Source organism: Pristiophorus japonicus, chromosome 3, assembly GCF_044704955.1.
Source record: "Pristiophorus japonicus isolate sPriJap1 chromosome 3, sPriJap1.hap1, whole genome shotgun sequence".
NCBI lineage: Eukaryota > Metazoa > Chordata > Chondrichthyes > Pristiophoridae > Pristiophorus > Pristiophorus japonicus.
The window spans coordinates 240,685,419-240,710,598 of record NC_091979.1 but is presented as its reverse complement, the minus strand read 5'-3'; the positions used below and the strand labels follow the sequence as shown (position 1 = coordinate 240,710,598).

The following is a 25,180-nucleotide window of genomic DNA, read 5'->3' as shown; positions in this document are numbered from 1 at the left end:
CTTATAAGATAATGAGGGGGCACGACAAGGTGGATGCAAAGAGGATATTTCCACTTACAGAGGAAACTAAAACTAGGGGTAAGGGGCCACCCATTTAAAACTGAGATGAGATAACATTTCTTCTCTGGGAGGGTTGTAAATCTATGGAATTCTCTGCCCCAGGGAGCTGTGGAGGCTGGGTCATTGAATATATTTAAGGCGTAGTCAGATTTTTGAGCGATAAGAGAGTAAAGGGTGATGAGGAGCGGGCAGGGAAGTGGAGCTGAGTCCATGATCAGATCAGCCATGGCGGAGCAGGCTCAAGGGGCCAAATGACCTACTCCTGCTCCTATTTATGTTGTGATTTTCATTTCGATTTTATATTTTTATTTCTCATCCCTAATTTTATTCCCACTAGTAATTGTTCAGCTTAGTAGAGAACTCAAGATTAAATTTTCAATAGCTACATAAATCCGTTGGTAGTGCAATCTAACCAACTTAACATCTCTCATTCCCAATTAAAGTAACTGCACTATTGAGACTACCTCATTAGCAACACGGAAGGAATTGGAATGCCTTTGAAAACATACTTGGGCAAAGGGAAAGTTTTTTTGTCCCTACAGTAAAAAAGATCCATTATAAACCAAAGTGTCAAAGTGGATACAGAAATAGTCCTAACTCGAATAAGGGACCGCAAAACAGTCCACAGGCTGCCCACCTTTGATGACATTCACCCAAGGATGCTCAAAGAAATGGATTAAAATGATTCATTCTTGCAGTGAGCGCGTTGCTGACAAGGCCAGTATTTATTGCCCATCCCTAGTTGCCATTAAGGTGGTGGTGGGGGGCCGCCTTCTTGAACCGCTGCAGTCTGTGTGGTGAAGGTGCTGCCAGTCTTTGTAGTGGTCTGACCTACTCTGCTTGGAACTCCTTCATGGCAAACAAGCTAAAGGTGGGCAGAGCAAATGTTACAGGGGCACCCTCAAAGCCTCCCTGAAAAAGTGCACATCCCCACCGACATCGAGGAATCCCTGGCCAAAGACCGCCTTAAGTGGAGGAAGTGCATCCGGGAGGGCGCTGAGCATCTCGAGTCTCATCGCCGAGAGCATGCAGAAATCAAGTGCAAGTAGCGAAAAGAGCGTGCGGCAAACCTGACCCACCCACCCTTTCCCTCAATGACTATCTGTTCCACCTGTGACAGGGACTGCAGTTCTCGTATTGGTCTGTTCAGCTACCTGAGGACTCATTTGAAGAGTGGAAGGAAGTCTTCCTCGAATCCGAGGGAGTGCCTATGATGACGATGAAGGTACTGCCAGTTTTTGTAGCGGTCTGATACAATTGAGTGGGCTTGCTGGGCCACTTCAGAAAAATCAACCATGTCGGTGTGGGACTGGAGCCATAAGTCAGACTGGGCAAGGATAGCAAGTTTCCTTCCCTAAAGGGCATTAGGGAACCAATTGGGTTTTATACAACAATCAAATCCAATCAAAAAAAAATTCAAATTCTCAAACTGCCATGGTGGGATATGAATTCACTTTTGCTGGATTATTAGTCCAAGCCTCAGGATTCCTACTCCAGTAACAGCAGGGGCTGTGCTCTGTGACATCCTTGCTGGTATATTTAGCAGTTCACCAGGGTTCTAGGATCACACTAATGGACAAGAGAGACCACGTGCTTCCATTTTTTTAAAGAAAGGGCAATAAGTCAGAACCAAGAAATTGGCCTATTAGCTTGACCGGTTGATAGGCAAGTTGCTAGAAGGGATCATTGCAGGGAGCAGTGTGCGACGGCCCGGTTCGGAAATCGCGCAGTCCCGGCCTGCAAGACCATCAGCGGGCCAGGGCCATTAGAGGGAGCAGCGTACAGCGGCATGCCACTGTAGGCAGCAGCGCGACGGCTGTGAAGCCAGGTTGCTAATTGCAGTGCAGGCAGGCACAATACAAGGGGCGAAAGAGTGGCAAGAGTTCATAGAGGGAAGTGACCGGGGGCCCAGGAGAGGCATGAGTTTGGGGCTCAGAAAAGGCGAGGGCCCTGGGGCAGTGTGAGCCAGCCCACTGCAATGTGTGCGCACTAGGTCCATGCAACAGAGCTGGTCTCCAGTCGTCTTGGTTAACCCTGGCCACTGGACCAAGACCTAGCTCTGTCAAGCCCATGTGGTGGCTAGTGTGCAATGGCCACCACACGTAAAAAAAAATCCACACATAGGCATCTTTCCACCCTTCAACATGTAGTTCAGGATCTGGAACATCAGGTCATTCATTGAAACACCTGTGAACTCATCCCTTTTTGGTGTAGAACCAAGTCATCCTCGTTTCAAGGGGCTGCCTATGATGGGAAAGGATCATTGGAGATATGCTGTATGACCACCTTGACAGAGATGGAGTTATTAAGAGTCTCAACATGACTTCTAGAAAAGGTGCTCATATCTCACTAATTTTCAAGGAAGTCAATACGTTGGTGGATGTAGGTGTAGGTATTCCAGTTGATATTATATACCTGGATTTTAAAAAGGGCTTTGATAGGGTACCACACAATTAGTCCCTGTGGAATTCGCAGGAAGATTTTGGGACGGATAAGGAATTGGTTGTATTCTTAAAGACAGAAGATTATTATAACAGTGCTGCTGCATGGCAACTAATTACTAGCGCAGTCCCACAGGCATCGGTGTCCTTCATCTTTATTAATGATCCGGGCGAAGCCGTCAGTTGAACTGCTCACAAGTTTGTTAGTTATACATGATATGCAATGTTAGATGATAAAAATTGATTACAGGAAGAACGAGATGCAATGAATTTGGACTCACATGGAAGATGCAATTTTGGTCCTTTGCTGTGACAAATGTAAGAAAACATTCATAAAAAGATTAAGAGTCAAGGGTAATATTGCAGCTTTAGAAAAACATATCTGGGCACAAAATCCCCCAGTGATCAAATCAAATATACCTTCACTTGAGGCATGCAGGAAATACCTTGGGCCAACTGCATTCAAATTATTTTCAAACACAATCCCTCTCCTTCATTGTCAAATGCTTCCAACAACGGACAAATTTCATTAATACATCCTTCAGGAAACATCGATTGAAAAGGTCTAACCATCTAGAATTTCAGTCCTGGGGTCCATATAAAATTTTCCATTTGGTTTTACCAGGCCTAATAAAATTATGTATTCACATTATGCAATTTAGGCTCCTTTGGGTTCCTTCCTTATGTTCTGTCCATCTCCACCTTAAATATATTCAATGACCCAGCCTCCACAGTTCTCTAGGGTAGAGAATTCCACAGATTCATGACCCCTCAGAAGAAATTCCCCCTCATCTCAGTTTTAAATGGGCGATCCCTTATTCTGGGTTTTTTGTGGTATCTTTCGATGTCCCTGGTTTATCTCTCTCACCATCACTTCTTCCTCCCCCCGTCGCCCCCCCCCCCCCCCCACCTTACCGGAGGCCAAAAATTATGATTGAAACTTCTAAGCAAATGCCCCCAATCTGAATTCAACACTGTGCATCAATTGGTCCAAAATTACTTAACATTCTCTGCTTCTTGAAACCTAAAAATATGTCCTCCACCCCCCCTATCCAGTGCACTCTCGACTTCTCGTGAAAGCTTCCGATGATAGTTACAAGCAGAATCACAAATATGTACAGAATAGGTTGACCTTCTTAGGCAGAGTACTTCACCTAAAAAGTGACTTCACAAAGGCAAGTATTTTTTTTAGCAATACTGCCAACTCAACAAGGATGTTGCAAGTGCCTTGGCTGGTTGCCAGACCTTTTTGCACCGTCTCCCATCTACTCGCTCTACAAGCATTTAAAATCCAAACTTGGCCTCACCTGATCACTACTTGGTTTTGCTTTCAGTCCTACACATTTCAATCTCTAGCATCCTATATTGTGCACTGTGGCTTTTCTCACGGTTAAAGCAAACGTCTTAGTTCACTGTTTCACAGCATCTTTTGAATAAAATTAAAACCTGCAATTTGGTTACCTTTAGGATTTGTGATGGAGTCCTGAAAGGGTTAAATACCAATCTTGGCACTGGCCCTGCATCATTAAGTCACACTGCATGTTAATAAATCCAAGTCCACAGTTGAGCAATTTAATCTGTTATGTCAGATCAAGGCAAGGAAATCTAATGTTAAAAGTGGTATTGCACTGCTGCCAATCAGCAATGTATTCCCTAAACCTTTACTACATATCATGGCTGAACATGTATAATGCACCTTGCAAAAATCAAAGAAATATGGCAACTCCATGATACACCACAGTATCAAGTTCACAGAAAAAAAAAACATAAAAACGAGAGAGAAATAAGACCACCACAACATTTCTTGTCTTTTTGTTTAATCATCTTCCTTGTGGAAAACCCTTTTCTCTACATCAGCAAAGAATTTGCTGGGCAAAATAACTCCAGAATAATATTCCAGTGAATATAAAGGGCTACATTTCAGTTCTTATTTAGGTACATTGCTGATGCAAATGTAGGCATGAAAAAGCTTGATGCAGTACAAAGAGTGCAGTAAAATACAGTTTAAAAAACAAACAGTATTTGCCTTCTGTGCTAAGCAGTTTGATGCCTACCTTGGCAGTGATTGAAGTACTCTGAACTACTTTGATGAAACAGTACACATACATACATAGGTGCAACAGTTGACACTTTGCTTGACATGTAAACTTGTATGTGCTTTTTAAAAAAAAAAATCTTTTAAACCAGCCCAGCAAACTGGAGGAGAGAATCGAGAGGGAAAATAAGTATCCAAAAGGAAAAATGTTAAAACAATGGCTAGGCCTTCAAATGTGCCCAACACATCCACATTTGTGCCAGCAGCAAATACCTGTGCGTTTTATTTGTCGACAACGGCCAAGTCTACCTGTCTTGTTAGATGTTACAGCAAATACACAAACTTTGGTTTGACATTATATAGTCAGGAGACATGGTGATCATTTTAGTCTATTGAAGAGTGCAGCTTGGATCAGATCTACTGCCAGAGTCTCTTATTAAAAAGGGTGCAACAATGGAAAGATAGCAGTATTGCAGTCCAAATAGGATTCTATGGCATCAGTACTGGCTTATTGAATTTCAGTAAGTTGACCTTCTTTCACGGTGATGTTTGCTAATGAAGTACTTGAAGAACTCATACACAGACCAGGCAATAGCTGTAGATGGCATCTGATAGATAACTCTGGCCTGAACCCCCTTAAAATACGCTGGGACACCACCCAGCCGGTAAACCGTCCTGAAGGCATTTGCCATGCCAGAAAGATGTCCGCTGATGTTGAGGGAGTTTAGAGCCAGGGACTCCTGTGTGTTTAGTAGTGTTTTGCAAACGTCCAGTGGTGTTGTTACCGCTGCGGAGACAGCCCCTGCCATAGCGCCAGAGAGAACATGCGAGGAGGGGTTGTATTGTCTGTGCGGATTCAACTTCTCCTGCAAGAACTCATAAGTCATGAAATGAACAGCTTGGAAAGGGATGTTCATAGTCAGTTGGGTGGTGTAACTCCGATAGAATGCACCAGCCCCTTCATTTTTCCACACTGTCCTCATACAGTCTAAGACTCGTTTGTAGGGCGAGTTGTACATCTGCATCCTTTGCTTCACCACTGCGCAATCAGACGACGGGTTAATACAAAAGGTTCCAGTTCGAAGAAAAGGGGAGTGGAGACACGGTTTCCATGGCGTTCCAGGTCACGAGTGCAGGCCATGTCAAAGAGAGATGGGTTAGAGCAACAAAAGCAAAACATTAAAACAAAGGGAGAGAATGGAAAACAAGTTAGTGAAACACTTAGTCAGCAACTCGTTTCCCTACCCACCAGCCAGCACAAAAAAAATCTTTTATTTCCAAGTGCAAAGAGGTTAAAGTTTCTTTTATATTTTAAAGATACAGAACATATTACTTCTCCCAGAAATTATATACTTATATATTCCAAATGTGCAAAGGAGATTGTGTATAATTGCTACATTAAAAAAATCTTTAAAATTAGGAACATAGGAACAGGAGTAGGCCATTTAGCCATTCAATGAGATCATGGCTGATCTGTGACCTAACTCCATATACCCACCTTTGGCCCATATCCCTCAATACCTTTGGGTAACAAAAATCTATCAATCTCAGATTTAAAATTAACTGACCGAGCATCAATTGCCGTTTGAATTCCGTTGCCAAACTGCATTAAAAAAAACACACAGTACTCGACAGCCATAGGTCACAAGTTTGTCAGCTGGGCAGCAACGGAAAGGTTGATCACAATCAGGAGTTAAAACTTGCACTACCCTGAAACTATGACAGACATTGCACCCTAATACACTTTCCCTTCGCTGCACTGAAAACAGAAATTCCTATTTAACTCAACTTTCCCCATCTCCTATAATCAACAGGTTCTGACACCCCAAGCTTGTCATCTACCCACTACTGTATTTATCTACATTTTTGCCATTGCCATACCTCATGCACTGCACTTTGAACCTTCACCTAGGCTTCAGAAAAAAAATTCTAGTGCAAGAAATTTTAGAATTTATAAAATGCTGACAGGTAAAACTTCCAGTATGAGCCTCATCAAAATGAAAACACTACCGTCCTAAACGAAGGGGAAAATTGGCCAATCCTGCTGCTGGTGGCCTACAAACAAGACCATTTTCCTTGGCAGTTTTAAAATGGTGAGAAACAAGGTCAAATTGAACCAAAAAATAAGCTTTTAGCTACATAAAGAATCCAACCACTGGCAAGAGATTGATCATGTACACTCACTACTGAATGTGTCGGACATCAGGTTAATAAAATGGACGGAATCATGGGACTCAGGCAACAAAGAACCAACATCTCATCATTGAGCCAATAGCAGAGGTTCCTGGCTTCGACCTCCCTCGAGGACAGTGGATAGCCGCGACCTAATCCACATCGGGCACGAACGATGCTGCCACCTGCTCCACAAGTGGAAGATGAGAGATGACCTAGTGAGACTGTGGCCATGAAACACATCACATCAACCTGCCCACTAAGATCTGCTGCTGGTGGCACCTCATTTCTCCACTCAGCATCTCAGGAGGCCATCGAATGGATAGGCAAACTCAACATCCCATTATAAGCTATTCCCGTCATACAAAACAACAATTTTAGAAAGCTAGTAAAGAACCAGCTAATAAGTACACAGTGCAGGAAAGATGCAAATGCCCTGGCCCATATTACACATGAGGCCTAAGAGAGTAGCCATATGGATTTTAAAAAGATGAGCACAAACCAGGAAATCAAAAAGATGTTCTTAAACATTTCTGTAATTAATCCATCAAAACAACAGACTATGTGGCAGAGTAGTACAGATATGATGTGTCAGTAATTGGCCAAAAAATAAAGATCTCTGCCACAGCTGACATCTCGCCACCCCTCCCCCCCCCCCCCCAAACCCCTTCTCTACATACCAAGCAATTGATTGCATCTAGATAATAGCTCTAAGAATTATAGCCCTAAATAGAACGTTGGCAGTAATGCAGCAGAAAACATCGAGTTGTCCCAACTATTAAACGTGAAGGTGAGGGCAGGGGCTGGAGAAATGAAATGCTCAACGCAAATCTCAAATCTCTGCAAAAAATTTAATTAAACTTAAACCCTTACTACAAGAAATTTTGGGGGGTTTACAGAGGGCATTTTAGCCCCAACCCATATAGGAGGAAAACAGTTACAGAATTTAAAAGGCAGCAGCTAGTCACTTGTAACTACATTACTCTAAATTAGTCCAGTTAACAACTTATTCAGCAGCCAATACAGAAGTCTATTAATCAAATAATGATTTGATTAAAAAATATATATATATATATATATAAAAAATTGTATAGAAAACCTAGCAATTTAAAACAAATAAAATTTGATGAGCATACAATGTGTAGCAGAGATTATAACAATGCTTAGTGTCATAATGGAATGCTGGTCATGTTGTACGGTTCCACAGGTGTTAGTAGCCTTCAGGTACTTCTTCCAAGTGACTATCCATGTGTGAACCTAGACATTTTCAGCAGGCTATTTCACCTTAGGGCGTCCCAGGCAAGCCCAATCCTTGGTCTTGCCCAGCATTTGCAAACATACATCTTCCAGCAGGAGTCACTGGATAGCAAGCAGTTCAATTTTTCTGTTCCTGCAATCCCACTTCACCAAACTGGCCCGCTGAGGCCACTTGTAGTGCCCTTATGTGAAATCGAGCTAACTCCACACAGACTAGCATCAAAGCTGGCAAGTTTCTTGATTGGTAATGAGCCAAAGAGACCAAGCTAACATATTTCTCCACCGAGCCATTAGGAGATTTCAGTATTTAATACAAAGTTCTAGCTGGGAACAGTTATTTTAAAAGTTGTAGCACTCCCAAGACAGCCAAGTTATAAACATTTCAAAATACTTAAAAAGATGCATTTTTATGTTAAATTATTTGGGTAGTGTTCGAATGGCTTCTGCAAACAGAAGTATGCCCGTCCATCACCCTTCTGGCTGTGTCACAACACATTGCTGATTGGCAGCCACCCTTCTGTCTACAAAACATTATTCAGCACATGCTCCAAAGCCGACTGCAATTATTTTCATGTTAAAACATCTTTTTCTTTTTAAACTGTGGAATGAAAACAGAAGTTCTTTTGTAGAAAGAACACATTTAGTAAGTACTTCTCAAATGTTTGGGTTATTTAAAAAAAATTTAATTTAGGAATCTATGGGGAAGCTGAGTATGAAAAGATATTCAAGTTGGAGCCAAGTTTCCTTAAAAAGCTTTTAAAAAATAACTCCAGTTCCAAACCTTGAAATATGTAATGTTTGAGGTGTTAATGATTTACCTCAAATCCCTCACTGAGTAAACCACTAACCTTTACCCTGCTCAACACATATGAGCTCTTTATGGTTAGCATAATAAATGCAGTGACCACCACTTTATGCTTTTAAAGGACTTGCTGTTTTATGCCTAAACATTTTGGATGAGATTTCAAAAAAGCATGCCACCAGTGTGAATTGCAAATAAAAAAATTTTAAGCAAAGAAATGAAAGCAATCTAAAAGTTGTACCTACACACTTGATTCTCAAATGGGAGCAAGTTATTGAAACAGAGATAGATGAACATACACATATTACAAATGTTTTGGCATTCCCATTCAACCAATAATCATTCAGCTTAGGCTCATCAGATTAAGAGAAAGCAAGCTATTATTCCAAGTGGATTGCACATATTTGAGAAGGAACATTTTGCTTGCAAGCTAGACATATTATGCAAAAATCCCAACTTCTGCCTTTACAAGGAAAACCTTAAACCATAATATCCAAGGGGGGGTCACTCGTCCTCTGACAACAGCAATGCTGCTCAATGCCAAGATCTGGCATTCGGTTTCAGCAACTGCACATTTTTGTTTAAAATAATGGAATAGCCAAGACAATTGGTCTGGGTTCGAGGGAGTTTGATGAAGCCAAGATTGCCATTCCAGATCATTATTGTGTAACATTGCTGGAAAGTGTGTATCTGTTTCATTGGGTGAGAACTGGATTATGCCTGGTCTGGAGACCCTGTAGATAACCTGGCCACATTCATTGTCCAAGCTTGTACATCATTAAGTGCCACGAGTAGGGTTGCCAACTCTGGTTGGACGTATTCCTGGAGATTTTATCACATGATCTCCCACCTCCAACCGTCATGCCCAAACAGCATTTTTTCCCATTTCCAATATTTGCTCACAGCAGAGTGCTGAAGATTAATCTTCAATTCCTGGAGACTCCAGGCCAATCCGGAGGTTTGGCAACCCTAGCCATGAGTGAAGTATCAGAAACCTATAGTGCTTGCAAAACATATCCCAACATGAGACACAACTTTCAAGAAAAGGGGAAAAAAGGGTTCAAATGTCAAGGCAGAAAGCATTCTGAATCTAGTCGGTGTAGCACATCAGTCTTATAATAAATACAGAATGCTTCATGCAACAGGAATTTCAACCATAATTTGAGAATCAAATACAATGTAATCCAGTACGTAATACATTAATAGATGGGAGGGTCAAAAAAATTTCTAGCAAAATTAGAAATGCAGACACTGTTCTGGGGTATACCTATACTCAATGAAGTCAAGAATCCGAGGGAACTTGATACAACCCAATGGAATAAATTTTCATATTTGTTTACGCTGCCTCAGAATATGTTCATAATATAGCAAGTTGTGGGAGGGGGTGGTAAAAGTAAAGAGGAAGAAAGGGTAGGAGGAATAATTAGACACGTTCCTGTTCCAAATCATTGTTTATTTACCTCTGCTGGTAAGCACACAGGTGGACACTGGGATAGGACACAACTGTGTTGCCCTCCACAGTCGAATAGCCCATCAGCACCCATTATCTAGGCTCATACATAATGAATGGCCACTTGGACAAGATACTGGAAGGCCACAATTCCCCAACATGTAGTCAGCACCTTCGGGAAAGTCAAAAATTGTTGGGTGGGGGGGAAATAGAGAGAAAAAAAAAGGATTAAACAACAGCAGAGAGAAACCAAAAGCAACGCATGTAGCCGAGAAGTCATTAATGGCATTCACCATTTGAAACATAGCAGCTGCAAATCGGTTTGTTTACATACTGAGCAGAATGCTGCTGGCTAATCTTTGGAGAAAAAGCTATTATTTTCAGGAAACAAGTGATGAATGTAAACATCGACTGACAAAAAAATAACCCGTGTAGACCTCGGGTGACCCGTCAGTACCCAGTGCACCTGCAAGCTCCCAGGAACCTGCCTTCCCCACCTACAAACTCGAGGTCCTGGTCCCTTCACACCCATGACCTTGTCTTCCACAGCTGCACATTCCCTTCACAAGGTGACACTAATTAAGCTATTAAAAACTCAAGCTGTTTTCCCTTTTTAAGCAAGCTTTCTGTAACCTTCTGCTACTCGTCATTCGACACCAACCCCACTGTCATTTGGGCAGCACCTGGCCATTTCCTTGAACTTTTACCTTTCTCTCAATTTTTTCATTCCAGGCAACAATATATATTCATTGAACTTTACAGAGAGCCCTTGCAATTTAAAAAAACATTCAAGACTACAATCCAGCAATGACAAAGCTGCTCGTGCTAAAATCATTGCAATCAAGTCGAAAGTGCTGCCTGTTGGAACGCACCTGCCCACATTGGGCAAATTGATCAGTTCTTGCCTAGGCCTCTGGATGGAGCACTGAACTGCAGAAAGCAGTGCATCAACAGAGGCCACTGCAGTCATAGAAAAATCCATTCCCTAGACGGATGAGGTCAGAAACTTGAACCATGCGTCAATTTGGTGGAGTCCGATTAACATTTAAAACAAATTGCAAAAGCACAACTTGGCATGCAGGCAAACTGCAGGTAAATGCACTTGCATCCCTGCCTCACCCGCAGAAAATTACCAATTTAATTCCGATGCACTTGGCATCACTTTCTGGTTCAGAGGATGACCGTCAACTTGTTCTGAAGCCTTTACATTCACTCCCTAAATTGGCAGAGGCACCCACATTAACTGCATTTCTGAATGAGCGCAAATGTGATTACATTGTGCTGCACAAAGCTGGCTTTAATTTTCTGGGAACATAGAATGTACAAGCAGGACACAAACAGAAATGTTACCCAGTAAAGCTCATTCCTTGGCAGAAAAATCAGAGCTGCCATTATGCAAGCTTTTAAACAAAAAACTCAATACTATGTGGCGCAGATGTTAGAGAATCTGAAAGGTACCTTCCTGCTGCACCAAATATTGTCCAGATTACATTTTAAAATTTATTTCTGAATGTCTATTAATTCATGCAGGGGGGGGGGGGGGGGGAAATAACACAATCTCTTCCAGAAAGGGGAAGAGATCTTCTCCACAAAAGCACAGGCTTCCCATGTCCAGACCTGCATAGTGCAGATAGCCCCAAGAAACACTACCCAAAATAGCCAATTAGCATCATCAAGCACACATTCAATTCTACAATACTTGTACTTATACTATGTTTAAAGACATAAAAGCTAAAATACAAACAACTGAATCTCAGATAGCTGAAAAGAAAAACTTTAGTTACATGTGATGCACACCTACTTATACAATTTTAATATTGCCCGCAGAACACCAGGGGGCATTATAAATAATTCAGTGAAACTCCAAACACATTCACCTTTTTCTATTCTACACCAAAAGTGGTGTAACAATTCAAAAAGCCAAGTAATTTTTGTTCTGGAGTATCCAGAATCCTTCATACATTTAAAACGGTACTCAAAAACTGAGTTTCTATAGTTTGAAATGCAAAAACTAGACTGTCTATATCATCTGATCAAGGAGGTTTAAAACTTCCTAACGCCACAAAGAATTCACAACAGAGGAGTACTGGAATAAAGAATGATGCCAGAGAATGATAAAAGGCAGGGTTAATCTGTTGAGATGCTGACCAAAGTTTGCGATGCTTGAAAGTGTAGACAATGTGCCCCCACCTGAGGGAGTGTTGGGGGGGGGGGGGGGGGGGAGAGAAAGAGAAAGAGAAAGAGAGAGAGAGAAAAAAGACAAAAAATAAATAAAATGCACTCCTAGGACACTGCAATACAGTTCATGCAAGCCAGGTCTGAACAGTATTGGTGGAAGCCTGGAAACAAGTTACCCACAATCATTTATGTACAGATGGGAAGGGGGGTGAAGGAGGAGGAGGAGAAGGCGATTGGAGGGATGGGCAGAACTGAGGGCATAGATTAAACAGAACCTTAACTAATATCACTATTAAAAGTGTTGAATTCCCATGTTAATTTTACATTATACCGTGTGTAACTGCACAGGCTTGGTTTTAACAATTTGGCCGGCGGGGCGAGGTGGGAGTAGGAGGAGAATAAAAATCACAGGATCTTCAATATTCAGAAATCCCAAGTTCCCCTGAAAAGCCTCCAAGCAGAGTTTTCAAAGTGTAAAATGGGGGGGGGGGGGGGGGGGGGGGGAGAGGGGGGAGAAAGAGAAGAGAGGGAGAGGGGAGAGAAGAGAGGGGCAGATACTATAATAATTTATGCTTATGTTGCAAGTCAGAAAAACGGAATTCCCTTGTCTTGCTCCGAAGACCCGAGGAAGACCAATGTTTCAGACACCCGCTAATTTTTTTTTTGAAAACCCGAACAATTAAACAGGGGACATCACAATCTAGGATCTTAAAATCAGTTACAAACCCTGGATAGAATGCATTTCTTCTTATGTGGCTCAGTGTCAAACGTATTTGTTTTGTCTTATAAAACTGTTGTGAAGCGCATTGGGATGTTTTGTAACTTTAAAGGCGCTATATAAATAAAGGTTGTTGTTTCGTTTTCCTGCACTTTGTCATTGTACTTGCTGTTTAAAGCGGACGCACTTTAGAGGTACAGATTTGAATGGGGCTACTGGTCCAGAATATGAAACAGCTGAATTAAATAGATTAATATGGGCTATCTTTAAGTTTAAACTGCATCAATTAAGTCGGCTCTTACATTGTAGAAAGAGGCCATTATTAACCGGTGCCTTTTGGGTCATAGTATAAGAACATATAAGAACATTAGAATTAGGAACAGGAGTAGGCCATCTAGCCCCTCGAGCCTGCTCTGTCATTCAACAAGATCAGGCTGATCTGGCTGTGGACTCAGCTCCACTTACCTGCCCGCTCCCCGTAACCCTTAGTTCCCTTATTGGTTAAAAATATATCTATGTGTGATTTGAATACATTCAATGAGCTAGCCTCAACTGCTTCCTTGGGCAGAGAATTCCACAGATTCACAACCCTCTGGGAGAAGAAATTCCTTCTCAACTCGGTTTTAAATTGGCTCCCCCGTATTTTGAGGCTGTGCCCCCTAGTTCTAGTCTCCCCGATCAGTGGAAACAACCTCTCTGCTTCTATCTTGTCTATCCCTTTCATCATTTTAAATGTTTCTATAAGATCACCCCTCATCCTTCTGAACTCCAATGAGTAAAGACCCAGTCTACTAAATCTATCATAAGGCAACCCCCTCATCTCCGGAATCAGCCTAGTGAATCGTCTCTGTACCCCCTCCAAAGCTAGAATATCCTTCCTTAAGTAAGGTGACCAAAACTGCACGCAGTACTCCAGGTGCGGCCTCACCAATACCCTGGACAGTTGCAGCAGGACCTCCCTGCTTTTGTACTCCATCCCTCTCGCAAAGGCCAACATTCCATTCGCCTTCCTGATTACCTGCTGCACCTACAAACTTCCATAAAATATATTCCATTGAGGACGTCACACAATGTCTTCAGTGTATTAATGATAAAAGCTTAAAGTAGCCTCATTTTGTTCAAAATTATAATTCAATTTATTTTAAGAAGAAATTAGATAAGTGATTGAAGAAAAGCCTTGCATTTACATAGCGCCTTTCACGACCTCAGGACATCCCAAAGCTCTTTACAGCCAATGAAGTACTTTTTGAAGTGCAGTCACTGTTTATAATGTCGAAAACCTGACAGCTAATTTTGCGCACAGTAAGTTCCCACAAACAGCAATGTGTTAATGACCACAATGTGTTTTAATTATGTTAGTTGAGGGATAAACATTGGCCAGGACACCGGGGAGAACACCCCTGCTCTTCTTCGAACAGTGCCATGGAATCTTTTACATTCACCCGAGGGGGTAAACGTCTTAGCCAAAAGATGGCCCCTCTGGCAGTGCAGCATTCCCTTAGCACTATATTGGATTCTGTGCTCAAGTTTTGTGAATTGGGCTTGAACCCACAACCTTCTGACTCAGCTACGGCTGACAACTGAGGAAAATGCAGGAAAACGGGACAAAAGTAGATAGCTCCAATATAGAAATAGCACAGGCATGGTGAAACAAATAGTCTCTGTAATAACATTTCTATGATTCAATAAAGGTCTCGTCTGAGCCGGTACAAGTTTATTTGACATCTCTTGACCCACACTGTGCTCTCCAAAAGAATACTGGTCAGGAATAATACACTGCAATATCCCAGCCAATTCATTCCAGATCTGTATTTATAAATTTGGAATCAATATATAGTAGTACAAAATGGTTTTACAATCACCAATGTACCTGCAACACATTTTCAAGCCAAGAACAATTGTAAGAAAATGGTCAAGTCTCCGTTAGATTTTTAACCTTGTTAACATTACCTTCAGCAGGGTTCATGGCCGCATCATGGAACAAAGTCGCCACACATCCTGCTGCACCTGCAAAAAGAAACTCCACACATGAGTACGGATGAAGGTTACCCAGAGCTACCAATGCTACTGGGGGAAAAACTGCATCCTCATAGTCACCGAGTTCAAAATAACATTACAGCACCAACATCCACTGGGTGCAAGGATCCCCAGGGCAGAGCAATCACAGGCATGGTGGAACAAATAGCCCAAAGAAATGTTTCTATTTTGATCATAGATTGAGTGTATTGTTAAATCCAACCATTTCCTTTTTGGTAATCATCCGCACAAAAGGGCCGTTTACAAATAAGACTTGTGAGCAGTTGTCTCACCCATACATCCATCTTGGTAAGGGAAAATAGAGATCAAGAGGGGGGAAAAAAAAACACATTTGGTTAAAATGTATTTCATAGTGATCACTATATCTACAAAACAGCCCAGGAAGCTCATTCAGCATCTTTAGTATTCAACTCACATTTAACTTTTTTCTTGCCTTCAACACCTTGCTGGGGAGTGAACTTCCACACTCGCTATTGTCAATGGCACTCTGATCAACCAACAAGAGGAGCAATTCAGGCAAGATGATGCCAATTTCTTTCTCCTCCTGAGTTACTGCACCTAATTTCTGTGGAGTACCCTGCTGAGAGAAGAGGGGAAAAGACATTCATCCTGCCAAGCAGAGTAACAGGAACTGTGGCTCCCCACGGACCAGTTGGATTTGTTGAATGCAAGTACTAGGTGGCCTAAACCCAAGTGAGGATACAAACTAGGAAGGTGCCAGGTTTGATCATCAGGGGCTATGTGGTTGGCTGGTTCCAGCCAAGTGGTGGCAGGGGTTGCAAATGACCTATGCACCACTAGGGTGTGTGTGTGTGTGTGTGTGTGTGTGTGTGTGTGTGTGTGTGCAGGGTGGGTGGCAGGAAAATGGGTGGCGAGAAAGAGAGGCGGGAATAGAAGAGAGTTCTGACTCTTGATCACTGAGCAGCGTGCGCCTCAAGTGAGACAGGAGCAGGAGCAGGCTTGCAAATGGAGTGGCCACGTGAAATTACTGCTCCCATGGAACTGTATCACAGCAACGAGTCAGAAATTGAGGGGATAGGAAAACACTCATACACCCACTACGCATAAATATTTGGGATCTTTTTGGATTTGCAACACAGCATTCAAAATAAATGTTGCAATAACTCTGGATATATGCCAAAGCTGGATGACTATGTATTGTAGTGCATCACTGCACTGTTCAACATTAGAATCTTTGTTCTTCCAAGTCAGATTCTCACTAAGAGGATTCACTCTCCCAACAGTTGTTAATGTTTTGCAAGTGTAGCAAATTCTGGCAACCATCAACTGTTCCTAGCTAACAAGTGCATCGTAAAAGAACTCTAAAATTTGCCAGTACTTCAGCAGCCACAGAAGCCGTAGGATGTGCTGAACTGAAAGATCTTGCTGGCCCAGTTTTTTTTCTTAAATGTTAAAAAGTCAATGCACCAAATTAGTAGTTTCTTCCAGTAGATCAGCAAGAAAATAAGATCAAACAGCCGGACATGATCAGATGTCCAAAGCTGAACGGATGCACGTTCTGCCTTTCCAAATTAGCACTTCCTGGGGAAGACTTCATTTAAATCTATTCGTCAGTCAACAATTTTTAAAAAATCCGACTAGAAAGGGAAAAAATACCAATGGTTTACTTACCAAATATTACATAGCCTGCAAAATAAAATAGGCACAAGGGGAAGGAGCAGAAAGAGCAGGAAGACAAGAAATGCCAAGACCATACTTACCAGTTCTTCAGGAAAACATTAACCAGGTACTTATGCAAAACAAGACCACACTAAACTGCAAACAATGCAAGATTTATTTGCTCCTCCTACTTTAAAAGTTGCTAGTTATTGCTGAGACCTCGGCATTGGTTTTAGCACACAATTCAACCTGTGAAAGACATTTAGGCAATAGACAGCCAGTGCTGGGCTGAAGGGAACCGTCATGACATTGTACTTGGAAAGTTTGGAAAATAAAGTCAACCAGATTGCACAGAGGAAAGCAATGAGAGAAATGTCATCCTTTGAATGATGTCGTCAATATGTTTAACCAAGTTACCATTTACATACAGACCCTCGCCCCACCCCATCCCAAAAAAACAAGTTTAAAATTGAAGCCGCTATACCGTACTTTGGGGGGGGGGGGGGGGGCACGGGAAAGAGAAGAAATACATGTACAAGTTACTTGGGGCAAGATCACACTCGACTCACCAGGGAAAACAAACATCAGGGGAACACAGCCCAGCTAAATGAACAGAAACTCAACAGCAACATGCTCAGTAGCAGCCACAGTACTAAAGCTTCAATTTCCAAAAGACATTTAAAATAAAACAGGACAATCATCATTGGGAAGGATGAACCATTGGAGCAGATGATGTGGAAAAAAGAGACATGCAGAACTGGTTCCATCCCACAGAAAGCATGTCTGGACAGCCAGGAAATACGAAGGGCAGTAAACAAAGTACAACAGAAGGCAAAGTGAGAGGGGGAGAAGTTTAAGGGGTCAAGTATACATAGATTGGAATCCAGCACTGCAGAATATGCAAAGATTAAATTGAAGGTCTGGAAGTAATATTTGTATTCAATGTAAAAAAAAGGTTAAGTAAACAAGAAAATAATTACAGCATTTAAATAAGTCAGCATAAACAGATAGTGAAAGCTCAAATCACAGCTAACCATATTTTCGTGAAATGGCAGTTGTGAAGTTAAGGCACAAGATGGGACAGAGGGATGTAAAATAGCAGTACAAGGGATCACATCCTCAAACTAACCAGCTTAACTTATCCTTAATGACACAAGTCAAATCTGTAACGTCTATAGATCAGAATGGAAGGAGCATTCACCTTTTGAGCTTCTACTCTAAAGATGGATTTTTGGTATCATTTGCTATTAAATTTTTCTGTTTAAAGTACAGTACACTTAAAGCCACAAAGGTTACAAACTTAAAAACAAACTCAGGAAGCTGCAACACAAAATCTGTTTATAAATTCGAAGTTTGCTTATGTTGCTACGCTAACATTTTCAATCATGAAAAAAAGCTGAATTTTACCAAAAGAACATTACATTTCTGGAAGTGTCTAAAGCTGTACTATATTGTGACTGGCTGTGACACTTCCACAAATGCTTAATATGAACTGAGATTTTTAATTACAATATTAATCTCACTGAAACCAACTTAGAATTTTCAGCACAGAAACAGGCCACTTGGCTTAACAAGTCCATGCTGGTGTTTATGCTCCACACGAGCCTACTTCCTCTCACTCCATCAATACATCTTTCTATTCCTTTTTCTCTCATGTGCTTATCTAGCTTCCCCTTCAAATACATCTATGCTATTCCATGGTAGTGAGTTCCACATCTTCACGCACTCTTGGTTTTTACTTTTAAAAACAGAAGAGATTTTACACCTTGGGCCACATCGTTTAGTCAGTGAAAAAATCCGTACTGATGACATTTCCTTCAAGCTGTTGTCAGGCATCATGTTACCAGTATGTCACGGCCACAAGCATACCTGTGTTTTCTCATAGTTATTCACATTTAATAGTTTTAAGTATCTGTTGTTTATACCAATGGCGAACAGAAAGCATGATACACTATGAGTTAAACTAATATCCCACCAAATAGCACACAAACAAGTGTGCTTTATTGGGTTGGGTTCACCAAATCTGATAGGTCCCATCATATATTCTCTATTGAGAACCACAAAGTACAAACCCAAGTTACATCATAGCAATGAGCTTAAAAAAAAAATCAAGGCAAGAAAAAGACCAACATGCTTACAGGAAGGCAGATTAGTAGATTTTAAAACCAGGACAGCACAAGTATTTTTCAGCATTAGGTTAACATTCTGGTCAAGGCACCTGTACAGAGCATTAAGAGATTACATGAAAGAAACAAACAGGAAGATGGGGCACAAGGATGCATAACTGAATAAGAATCACTGAAGAAGTAATTAATACCATTAGCTATGTGACTATTGCCACCCGGATGGATGGTATCACTCAGTGTCTTTTTAATTTTTTCATAGCACGCAAAGTAGAGGGCATGTGCCGGTCCGGCACCAGTGGCAGTCACATTTAATCCCCTCATTGGCCTCCAAAAACCTTCGGTGCGAACAATCCTCTTCAGGGCATCCATTACATTCCTGTACCGAGCAGCAGGGTCTGGCTGCAGGCTCTGCATTCGCGTCTGAAATCAAAGAACAAGAAAGCTGTTTAAAGTGAGTGCAAAAACAAACATTTATTTGTGGATTACACCACACTCCTATTAAAAATGGAACTAGAGCAGAAACATGACTGAGCATTAGGTCCAATTACTAATCCCGCTGAATACATGGGAGACCACAATGTAACTAGTGTCTGAACACAATTCAGACTTGGAAGAACGTATTGTACCTAAATCCCAGAATAATCTTTGAGGCAAGTGACTTGGTCATTCTTAAAAGTCTATCAGTCTTCTGGGTTCATTTAGTCATCACTTGGAACCTACTCTCGCATTATTTTCTTTTATTTTGAATTTCGCACAGATTTTCCTTTTCCTACATCTTAGGCATAAACATAAAAAGTAAAGCAGTATATTTACTAATTATCTATTTAAGTCACACGGTTCAGACTCCATCAACAGTAACTTAGACTCACTATGTTTTCACACCCCTTTAAAGAGAAGTTTTGAAAGTAATTTTGTTTGTTGGTTTCCTGCTCACTGGAAAATAAAGCAACTCCATTAATTCAACAGCAAAGTTACTGAATTATATTTTTTTTTAAATTATGCAGTTTTGTGGTCTTAACAAGGTCAACATTTCATAAACGCCTACATGGAAATGTAATTTCTAATCAAGCTTTTCTAACCAAGTTTATTTCAAATGATGAGGTTACTGCCCCATGCCCTTTACAAAAATGTATCTTTCTGGAGATTATCCAGTTTACAATGCAGAACATATACCCGCACATCGGTGTAAAATCCAGTTGTATTTCAATCTATGCAGTTCACTATGCAAATCGTAGCACTGCAAGACTGATGGTTATGCAAAGGTTAACCATCACTGGAACATTTATAATACTAGATGAATATTCATCAAATTGAAAATGCAGTATTTTCCAACTGGAGCAAGTAAATAAATGTATTAAACCTGCCAAGCAATAATGACTTAAGGTCTTAAACAGTCACCTACAAGAGCAAAGAAAAAATGCTACACTGGATTCAAAGGCATCAGTTTTCTTAATCCCCGACTACAATCTTAATCTTTTCCCCTCCTTTCTCAGGGCATTGGCATGTAACGTCTGTTTCCAGACTCTAGTTCTCTTACCTGAAGTAAATGGCCACATTTCATGTGTGAAGCTAGACACCCAAGTGTTGGCAAGCTATTCAAGTAAGGAGAGCATTAGAACAATACAGCCCAGAGAGGGGGCGTGGTAAAGAGAGAAAGGAGAGGCAATCCCATCCTCAGCCAATGCTCAAACTCTTGCCCTTCACTGGATAGCAATCAGATGTGACAACCTTGGTTAATTTATCCTCTTCCTCACCGAGGGACACAGACTACAATTGTAGTTCCTTGACTGTTACTCTCGCCGAGATGACTAACTAGTGTCAAACCTGAAATCAAATCCCAGGCCTGCTTTGTGCTATACCAGGCAGTGCCTTAGCCTACTAGGCCATCTTGACTGAAACCTCTTCCCCTTCTCGTGCTACACTAATTTGCACAAGCTACCCGTAGAAAATCAAACTGAAATGATGGGTTTAATTACATCTTTAGTATAATAGCCTGTACCCACTCTCACCACAAAATACATGACAAATCAGGCTATAAAATACAGTTCCAACTTGTCATTTATGGGACTGCGATTCAGAAATACTACTGCATTAAAATAGAAATGAAAATCTTTCATTCAAATCAGCATCCCCCCACCCCCACCCCAACCTATGCACACCCTGTTCTCAAAAAAAATTATTGCTCTTCTACTCTGCCGTGAATCAAACCTTCAAAAGCTTTTATATAAAAAGAAAATGGGCGTAAGCAATCGCAGGGTAATAAATTATTGTTTGAGCACACCAGGCTTCATCTAATGCCAACCCCATCTTTTCACTATTCAATTGATTTCTACAGTACAAGTGGAAGCAATATTCTAATTTCACAGGACAGATCACACGCTATTCCAGAACATGTATTTGTGCTGAAACAGAATCGTTGCTATTTATGAATCAGGCAACTATTTAGAAGTAGAAGCACTGTGAGCATGTACAATTTCTATGCGTTAAGTTACCGCTCAAAAGTGTACGATTTTCAATTATTCTAAAAAATTAAATTCACAAAATGATGTTTGCTTCTATGTTGTATTCATATACACAGCAAAAAAGGCACCTTAGTTCCCTAGACCAAAACCCAATAGAGTGTGTTTATTTTTTTTGGGGAGGGGGGGAGGAAGGGGGAGAAGAAAGCTGGGTTACAAAAGAAGTAGGCCAATGAGGATCTATAAAACTTACAAACAGTAGAACGCTGTGGTGATTTTTTTTTTTAAATAGACATTTTGCAATATGGAATTACTGTATTAAATTCAGAGTTTTACTTTGATGGTTAGAGGTGGCAACCTTCTTGTGTAGAGCGACAATGTTAAACCAATTGTGAATACAAATTTGCCAGCAGATAAGTACTTTAAAATCTTTCCCCATCCTACCAAAACTGCACATTTCTAAGCAAGTGGCTTAAACATTCAATTTTTTGTTAATGTTTCTGGATTCCAATCTTCCACATCACTGGGAGCAGGAGCCTTCCTCTACTCGTGCTGGTCAGAGTTTCTGCTTCAGCCTTCACTTTTTGGGCACACACTTTTGAAACCAAAAAAAAAGGCAGGATCAACTAACGTTTGCCAATTTCTGGACTGCCCTGGAGTGGCTATCGGATAAGATTTACAGTACAAACCCAATTAATGGACCCTGGTGCAAGGGTCAAGGATGTCTCGGAGCGGGTGCAGGACATTCTAAAAAGGGAGGGAGAACAGCCAGTTGTCGTGGTGCACATTGGTACCAACGACATAGGTAAAAAAAAGGGATGAGGTCCTACGAGACGAATTTAAGGAGCTAGGAGCTAAATTAAAAAGTAGGACCTCAAAAGTAGTAATCTCGGGATTGCTACCAGTGCCACGTGCTAGTCAGAGTAGGAATCGCAGGATAGCGCAGATGAATACGTGGCTTGAGCAGTGGTGCAGCAGGGAGGGATTCAAATTCCTGGGGCATTGGAACAGGTTCTGGGGGAGGTGGGACCAGTACAAACCGGACGGTCTGAACCTGGGCAGGACCGGAACCAATGTCCTAGGGGAAGTGTTTGCTAGTGCTGTTGGGAAGGAGTTAAACTAATATGGCAGGGGGATGGGAACCAATGCAGGGAGACAGAGGGAAACAAAAAGGAGACAAAAGCAAAAGACAGAAAGGAGATGAGTAAAAGTGGAGGGCAGAGAAACCCAAGGCAAAAAACAAAAAGGGCCACTGAATATAAAGGGGCTGCAGGAGGGGTCAAAACTAAAAATCATGGTTTAAAAACTAGTATTAAAACACTCTACCTAAACGCACGCAGCATTCGAAATAAAGTAAATGAGTTGACGGCACAAATCATTACAAATGGGTATGATTTGGTGGCCATTACAGAAACATGGTTGCAGGGTGGCCAAGACTGGGAATTAAACATACAGGGGTATCTGATGATTCGGAAAGATAGACAAGAAGGGAAAGGAGGTGGGGTAGCTCTGTTAATAAAGGATGATATCAGGGCAGTCGAGAGACACGATATTGGCTCTAATGAACAAAATGTTGAATCATTGTGGGTGGAGATTAGAGATAGTAAGGGGAAAAAGTCACTGGTGGGCGTAGTTTATAGGCCCCCAAATAATAACTTCACGGTGGGGCGGGCAATAATCAAGGGAATAATGGAGGCATTTGAAAAAGGAACGACAGTAGTCATGGGGGATTTTAACCTAGATATCGATTGGTCAACTCAAATCGCACGGGCTAGCCTGGAGGAGGAATTCATAGAATGCATATGGGATTGTTTCTTAGAACAGTATGTTACAGAACCTACAAGGGAGCAAGCTATCTTAGATCTGGTCCTGTGTAATGAAACAGGAAAAATAAACGATCTCCTAGTAAAAGATCCATTCGGAATGAGTGATCACAGTATGGTTGAATTTGTAATACAGATTGAGGGTGAGAAAGTTGTGTCAGAAACAAGCGTAGTATGCTGAAACAAAGGGGACTACAGTGGGATGAGGGCAGAGTTGGCTAAAGTAGACTGGAAACACAGACTAAACGGTGGCACAATTGAGGAACAGTGGAGGACTTTTAAGGAGCTCTTTCATAGTGCGCAACAAAAATATATTCCAGTGAAAAAGAAGGGCGGTAAGAGAAGGGATAACCAGCCGTGGATAACCAAGGAAATAAAGGAGAGTATCAAATCAAAGACCAATGCGTATATGGTGGCCAAGGTTAGTGGGAAACTAGAAGATTGGGAAAATTTTAAACAACAGCAAAGAATGACTAAAAAAGCAATAAAGAAAGGAAAGATAGATTACGAAGGTAAACTTGCACAAAACATAAAAACAGGTAGTAAAAGCTTTTACAGATATATAAAACGGAAAAGAGTGACTAAAGTAAATGTTGGTCCCTTATAAGATGAGAAGGGGGATTTAATAATGGGAAATGTGGAAATGGCTGAGACTTTAAACAATTATTTTGCTTCTGTCTTCACAGTGGAAGACACAAAAACCATGCCAAAAATTGCTGGTCATAGGAATGTGGGAAGGGAGGACCTTGAGACAATCACTATCACTAGGGGGGGGTAGTGCTGGACAGGCTAATGGGACTCAAGGTAGACAAGTCCCCCTGGTCCTGATGAAATGCATCCCAGGGTATTAAAAGAGATGGCGGAAGTTATAGCAGATGCATTAATTATAATCTACCAAAATTCTCTGGACTCTGGGGAGATACCAGCGGATTGGAAAGCAGCTAATGTAACGCCTCTGTTTAAAAAAGGGGGCAGACAAAAGGCAGGTAACTATAGGCCGATTAGTTTAACATCTGTAGTGGGGAAAATGCTTGAAACTATTAAGAAGAAATAACGGGACATCGAGATAGGAATAGTGCAATCAAGCAGACGCAGCATGGATTCATGAAGGGGAAATCATGTTTAACTAATTTACTGGAATTCTTTGAGGATATAACGGTGGATAGAGGTGTACCGATGGATGTGGTGCATTTAGATTTCCAAAAGGCATTCGATAAGATGCCACACATAAGGTTACTGCAGAAGATAGAGGTACGCGGAGTCAGAGGAAATGTATTAGCATGGATAGAGAATTGGTTGGCGAACAGATAGCAGAGAGTCGGGATAAATGGGTCCTTTTCGGGTTGGAAATCAGTAGTTAGTGGTGTGCCACAGGGATCGGTGCTGGGACCACAACTGTTTACAATATACATAGATGATCTGGAAGAGGGGACAGAGTGTAGTGTAACAAAATTTGCAGATGACACAAAGATTAGTGGGAAAGCGGGTTGTGTAGAAGACACAGAGAGGCTGCAAAGAGATTTAGATAGGTTAAGCGAATGGGCTAAGGTTTGGCAGATGGAATACAATGTCGGAAAGTGTGAGGTCATCCACCTTGGGGGGAAAAAAAAAACAGTAAAAGGTAATATTATTTGAATGGGGAGAAATTACAACATGCTGAGGTGCAGAGGGACCTGGGGGGTCCTTGTGCATGAAACTCTTTGAGTCTACCTGCAAAAACATAAAACATTAAATCGTGCCACCCGACCTGGGTGACACACCAGACATTTACAAGGCCCTTTTTTTCCTTTTTTTTTTGAGTTTTTCTTTTTTTTTGTTTTTTTTTTTGGGCACTAAAATCACAATTTTGCAGTGCCCCCTATAAAAGGGAAGGGGACACTAAAAGCACTGGCATTTAAAACAAATTAAACTTTAAAACGTAAAATCAAATAAAAATTTGGTTGCCGGGCGTGATGATGCACTCCAGTCCCTCCGGTGCCCACCTCTCGCGGAAGGCCGCGAG

At 41.3% G+C, this 25,180-nt stretch overlaps 1 protein-coding gene across 2 annotated transcripts in view; it reads right to left on the bottom strand.

Annotated features, from left to right (window-relative positions):
- Positions 1 to 4,301: 4,301 nt before the first annotated feature.
- The window catches only part of slc25a28 (solute carrier family 25 member 28), a 68,769-nt gene continuing 47,890 nt past the window's right edge, over positions 4,302 to 25,180 (bottom strand). Inside the window, exons 1-4 of one of the 2 annotated variants that reach the window (XM_070876467.1) lie at positions 19,766 to 19,829; positions 19,088 to 19,316; positions 15,064 to 15,120; positions 4,302 to 5,575 (exon numbers count right to left, since the gene is read on the bottom strand). In XM_070876467.1, the coding sequence (XP_070732568.1) occupies positions 5,055 to 5,575; positions 15,064 to 15,120; positions 19,088 to 19,310 (801 nt within the window). In that variant the 5' untranslated portion in view covers positions 19,311 to 19,316; positions 19,766 to 19,829 and the 3' untranslated portion in view covers positions 4,302 to 5,054. Of the gene's footprint in view, positions 5,576 to 15,063; positions 15,121 to 19,087; positions 19,317 to 19,765; positions 19,830 to 25,180 lie in introns of those variants that run through there. The other variant, XM_070876466.1, reaches the window with a different exon arrangement.